This window comes from Aureococcus anophagefferens, assembly GCF_000186865.1.
Source record: "Aureococcus anophagefferens unplaced genomic scaffold AURANscaffold_10, whole genome shotgun sequence".
Classification (NCBI taxonomy): Eukaryota; class Pelagophyceae; order Pelagomonadales; family Pelagomonadaceae; genus Aureococcus; species Aureococcus anophagefferens.
Window position 1 is genome coordinate 483,521 of NW_008705570.1, and position 5,982 is coordinate 489,502.

At 69.9% G+C, this 5,982-nt stretch overlaps 2 protein-coding genes across 2 annotated transcripts in view; both read left to right on the forward strand.

The window, feature by feature from the left end:
- Positions 1–2,730: 2,730 nt before the first annotated feature.
- Positions 2,731–3,201, forward strand: AURANDRAFT_27008 (hypothetical protein; the record flags this gene model as incomplete). Its single annotated transcript, XM_009038986.1, has 1 exon — positions 2,731–3,201. One exon carries the CDS (start codon positions 2,731–2,733, stop codon positions 3,199–3,201), a length of 471 nt encoding a protein of 156 aa, XP_009037234.1.
- Positions 3,202–5,022: 1,821 nt separating this feature from the next.
- AURANDRAFT_64409 (hypothetical protein) overlaps positions 5,023–5,982 on the forward strand; it is a gene marked incomplete at both ends in the record, with an annotated part of 3,591 nt that continues 2,631 nt past the window's right edge. The window contains one exon of the mRNA XM_009038987.1: positions 5,023–5,966. Within this exon, the coding sequence (XP_009037235.1) occupies positions 5,023–5,966 (944 nt within the window). The remainder of the gene's footprint in view (positions 5,967–5,982) is intronic.

Consider the following 5,982-nt stretch of genomic DNA (forward strand, 5'->3'; position numbering starts at 1 on the left):
CGGCGGCGCCTCCGGCGACGGCGGCGCCTCCGGCGACGGCGGCGCCTCCGGCGACGGCGGCGCCTCCGGCGGCGTCGGCGCGCCGTCGTCCGCCGTCGGCGGCGCGGCGCCGCCGTCGGAGCCGTCGTCCGGCGGCGGCGGCGCGGCGAAGGACACGGATTCCTCCCAGTCGCCGTCGTCGTCGGCCGCGGGCGCGGGCGCGCGCTCGACGCAGGACGTCCGCGCGGGCGCCCTGCACGTCGTCCGCCAGACGTGGAGGCAGAGGCGCGCGACCGCCGCGAGCGCGACGATGGCGACGGTCACGACGATGGGCAGGATCGTGTTCGCCAGCAGCTCGTCGTAGAAGTTGGCGCCGCCCGTGAGCAGGCAGGCCATGGGGAGGATGAGCGAGATGTTCGGGTTCACGACGGCGAGCGCCTTGGCCACCTTGTGGTAGCCCGACGGGTACCGGAGCGCCGGCACGACGGACGGCATGGAGTAGACGACCTGCGCGGCGACGAAGACGACCTTCCACTTGGAGCGCAGCTTGTTGCGGAGGCGCATCATGGCCCCCGACCGCTGGGACCCGGCGCCCGTGTCGCTGTAGTTCGCGGCGGCCATCTGGAGCAGGAAGAAGAGCAGGAGCACCGTGCCGACGCCGAGGAAGAGGAGCGTGAGCACGTAGCGGAAGCCGACGCCCGAGCCGCACTCCTTGCAGAAGTGCTCGTCGGCCGCGTCGATCCAGAAGTGGTCGTTGCAGAGGCCGCAGTAGGGCCCGTAGTTGTCGTGGCGCTCGCTGCACATGACGCGCCCGGCCTCCTTGGGGCAGATCTTCTCGTTGCCGCCGACGCAGGGCAGCGCCTCCGTCGACGCCGTCGACATGCGCATGTAGCCCGCCTCGAGCAGGAGCCTGTGCCGAAACCAAATCTTCAACCCGACTTCAATGTGAGCGTATGCGACCGTTTTGACGCAAGGCTTTCTGCTCTGCTTCGAGAACTCGCTGAGAGCAATCGATTCGTCCAAAAATCAGCCGAATCGACTTCGATTTGACCGAGCTAGAGAATTCTCAAGTTTGGTGGGGACCCCCCAAACCAGTGGTTGGTTTCGGCACAGGCAGGAGCGTCTCCGTCGCCACGCCGCCCGCGCCGCAGTCGAAGTGGTCCGGGCACTCCGCGCAGCGCGCCACGCCCTCGGTGTCGACGTCGCCGCCGAAGTAGGTCCCGTAGGGGCAGGAGAGCGGCTCGACGTAGACGAGGCCCCAGTCGAGGCCGTACTCGTTCGCGAAGCGCTGATACGTCACGAAGCCGTTCTCGTCGACGCCGTCGGTGCGGTCCTCGTCGAGCGCGACGTAGACGACGGGCGCGCCCGGCGCGGCGCTGTGGATGCCCAGCTCGCGGATGAGGCCGCTGGACCGCCGGATGCGCCGGTCCGAGTGGTTGTAGGCGTCCTGGAGCTGGACCTCGGCGCCGTCGACGAGCTCGTCGTCGGGCACGTCGACCTTGCCGCGCTGGCTGCAGGCCGTCATGCGGCCCGTGTCGAGCTCGAAGGCGTAGGTGATCATGCTCTCGGACGCGCCCTGGTGGAAGGCGCCGTCGAGGGTCGCGAGGACGACGCCCGTGCAGGTCACGCCGACGAAGTCGCACCGTCGCGAGTCCTCGCCGCAGTGGGTCACTGAAAGCGCCGTGGGCGCCAGCAGGGGCGCGCAGAGCGCCATGGCGTGCGTGCCGATGGTCATGTCGCGGTAGATCGCGCTCCAGGCCTACGAAGCGTGACGGTGACGATTTCCCATCGTCTTCCCACCCACCATCTCTCGAACATCGTCGCGGCCACGGGACGCTGCTCCAGGCCGACGCGTTGAACGACGCCGCGACGTCCGCGTACCAATCCCGGGTCCGCGCGTCGTAGTCCGCGGCGTCGAAGGTCGCCGCGCGGCCGCCCGCGACCCGGTCGACGGCGAAGTACTCGCGGCAGGGGGCGCCGACGCCGTAGGCGCCGCAGGCCCAGGACTCGTTGGCCATGAAGCCCTGGGCGACGGACCCGTTGAGCAACACGCCCTCGTTGTAGTAGCCGAGGAAGCCGCCGTCCTCGAAGGCCGCCCAGAGGTGGTAGACGCTGGCGTCCACGGAGGTCATGTGCGCGTAGAGCGCGTGGGCGACGGCGTCCCGGCCGGCGGCCGTCGCCCAGGGCGCGTCGGCGCCGAGATAAAAGTTCGTCGCCGCGCCGGCCTGGGTGACGATGGACGTCTGGATCGCCTCCGCGAGGCGCGCGTCGAGCGCCTGGGAGGCCCAGCTCACGTAGGACGTCTCGGCCGCGACGTAGGTGTCCACGGCGCGGGCCGCGCGGGCGACGAGCGCCAGCGCGAGGAAGGCAATCCCCATCGTGCTTACCGGGGCAGCCGACACAGCCGCCACGGTGCCGACTTCAAGGGGCTGCCCCATTCGTAATCTCCCGGTGCGCGGCCCGCGCGCGATGGGGACGAGCATGCAGGGCTGCCTCGACACGGTGCTCAAGGCCGCCGAGGACACCTACGAGAAGTGCTCCCACGCCACGCGGCGCGTGCTCACGGGCATCGAGAACACGTGCTGCCGGTCCATCATCTCGAAGACGCGGACGCGGTCCGCGCTGCTCGTGGGCCTCGACAACGCGGGCAAGACGAGCGTCCTCTGCTGCCTGCCGCCCGTGCGGGACAAACTGCACCGCTGGATGGTCGCCAACGACGTCGAGGAGCTGTTCACGGCGCCGACGACGTCCATGCAGCTCGTCACGTTCAAGCAGGCGCGGTCGTCGCAGCACCGGTGCCACCGGCGGGCCATCGTGTCCTGGCGCATCTGGGACTGCAGCGGCCAGGGCCGCTACCGGTCGCTCTGGATGTCCTACTGCTCCCAGGTCCAGGCGGTCATCTTCGTCGTCGACGTCACCGACGTCGACCGCGTCGCGATCGCGCGCCGCGAGCTCCACACGCTCTACGCGCACCCGGCGCTCAAGGCGCTGCCCCTGCTCATCCTCGCCAACAAGTGCGACGGGTCGACGGCGACGCCCCTGAAGCCGCCGGAGGGCGGCGCGAAGGCGCCCCTGAACGCGGAGGCCGTCAAGGCCGCGCTGAACCTCGAGACGCTCCAGCTCCACCTCCGCCTCGACCTCAAGGTCATCGAGACGTCCGCCGAGAGCGGCAAGGGCGTCGAGACCGCCTTCCAGTGGGTCACGGATAAGGTCCGGTGGTGAACCACGCTTAGGGCGTCTTCGTCAGTTTCAAAAAGAGGACGAGGGCGTAGCGCTCGCCGGTCGTGATGGGGCAGCCCTGGTGCCAGACGCGCGCATCCAGGAAAATGCAGTCGCCGGGCTTCATGGCGTAGTCGTGCTCCGCGGGCGGCCTTCCGCCGTCCCAGACCTTGAGCCCGCCGCCCGCGAAGGGCGCGTCCGTCGGGAGCGCGAGGATCACGGAGCCGTCGACGTTGGCGCCGTCGATGTGCTTCTGGAGCTCGCGCTCGTCGGGCATGGGCCGGTAGCGCGTGAGGAAGCAGTTCATGACCGCGGCGTCGCAGCGCGAGAGCCCGAAGCGCTCCGCGTACCAGGCCTCGAAGCGAAGTCGGCACAGCTCCATGACGTCGCCCATGACGTCGACCATGGGCGCGTGGGGCATGATCTTCGGCTTCCATTTTTCCAGTACCACTAAATAGCACGAGATCTTCCACCTGTCGCCGTACCGGCTGTGGCGGCCGTAGTCGAGGGCCTGCTGCACGTAGGCCGCCTTGACCGCGGGGAAGCGCTCGGCGAGGAGTGTAGGCGACACGGCGCCGCGCACGAGCGCGTGCTTGAGCCGCCGCGCCGCGGTCCCCGGGCCGAAGTCCGACGCGCGCGGCGGCGCCGCGGCCGCGAGTGTGGCGACGAGTCTTCGCGCGTCGGCGAGCACGGACCCGGCGCTCGAGCCGCACTTCTTTTTGGCGTAGCTCGCCAGGGCCTTCTCCGCGAAGGCGTCGCCGGCGCTGTTGGTGACGACGAGGAAGGCCGTCTTGTTGAGCGCTTTCAGCTGCGCCAGGAGCTCCTGGAGCTCCCGCGCGACCGTCGCCGCCTCGTCGCGCTTTTTGTGGTGTCGTCGCAGGACGTCGAAGGCGAGGAGCGCGGCGACGGCCGCCGCCGGCGCGGCGAGGCGCGCAGCCGACAAGGCCATGCGCCCTAGGGCAGTCCACGATAACAACCCTCCGCCGGGACCCGGTTTGGCTGACCGTGAGGTAGATGTTGGCTGGCTGGCTGGCTGGCCAATGAGAGCCACCCATTCGGCAGCCCGGCAGCTAGTCATTCGAAAGCAGACGTCGCCAGTCGCGTCGCCTGTCGTCTCGTCCGCCGCGGGGGCGCGCCCCGCGACCACGGTTCCGGGTGCGGCGCGTGGCCTCCGGCGTCATGACCGCGACGGCGAAGCGAGAGTGGGAAGCTCTTCGCCTCCCTACTCCGACCGACGAGGACGACGGGTACGACGACCGCGGCTTCTATTTCTTCGAGTTCGACGTGGACGGCGCGACGCACAGGCTCGTCACGCGGAAGCGCGACAAGGCCCTCGGGTGCGCGGACCCCGAGTGCACCTCCGGGACCGGCGACGACAAGGACTACTTCTGGTTCGGCGAGTCGACGTTCCATCGAGGGCGCTCGAACGCGGTGAAGCACTACAGGGGGAGCGCCCACACGGCCAAGCCCAAGAAGGCCCCCCCGCTGCTCAAGGGGCAGACATTCTTCACCATTCGTAAAGCGCCAGCGTCAGCGCCGGCGCCGGCGCCCGCGACCGCGCGGGACCTTGTCCCAGCGGACGAGCAGCTCGAGGTCCAGTCCGACGGCGAGGACGGCGTCTTCGTCGCGCCCGCCGCCCCCGCCGCGTCGGGCGACAACACCGACGACGAGATCGAAACGTCGCAGCTCGGCGTCCGCGCGCGCGCACGCTCCGTGACCGGCGCCCATAGGTCGACGACGCCGCCGCCGCCGCGCGGCTTCGTCGTGACGAGCTACGCCCCCGCGGTCAAGCGCGCGCGCATGGACGACCAGGCGCGTCAATCCATGGCGGAGCGGCGCTCGACGCTCCTCGCGGGCACCGCCCGTGGCGACCAGCGCCCGGCGGCGGCGGCGGCGACGTCGACGTCCGTCGCGACCAGGACCCCCGCGGGGGGCGACTTCGCCGGCGACTACTCCGTCATGCTCGGCGGCTTCGAGGACTACTTCGAGGCGCCGCTCTCTGAGCGGAGCAACGCGGCGACGTGCTGCGGGGTGGAGCACGAGTTCGAGGCGCCGCTCTCCTACAACTTCCCTCACGACCTCCGCTCCGTCGTGCCCGGCCTCAACTTCTACTACGATGCGAGGACGGACTGCGTCCGGTCGACGAAGTGCGAGCTCATCGTCTTCGGCGACGACGTGAGCTGCGGCGCGTGCATCGGCGTCCCAAACGAGGGCGAGTACCTGGAACACGCCGAGGTGCGCGCGCGGATCGTCGACCTCGGCGCCTCCAATATCAGCAAGGTCTACCTGACGAACGCGCAGAAGGACCAGGGGCAGCGCCGCTTCTACGAGCGGTCCGAGCGTCTCCGGCTGGCCCTACTCGGACGCGATCGACGTCTCGCGACGGCCATGCGCAAGCTCGACACCTACAAGCAGCTGATGGTGCTGATCGCGACGAACAAGCTCTCAAGGGTGCGCGAGCTCTTCGCGCTCCAGCTGCGGCGCGGCGCGTCGCCGCACGCCATGATCGACGTCTTCAAGAAGGCCGCCTCGGGCTTGTACCGGCCCAAGCAGTACGACGACGAGCAGATCGCGGAGACGGTCCTGGCCTGGCGCCTCGGCGCCCACAGCCTCGTCTACGCCCTGAACCACTCGAACTCTGCCGGCCTCGCGTCGCTGTCTACGGCGAAACGCCGCGGCAAGATAGACGCGTTCTACGCCTGCGTGGAGGACGTGAGCCACGGCGTCGACGAGTCGCTCCTGCGGATCCGGCTCAACCTCGAGCCGTTGTGGGGATCCTCAGAG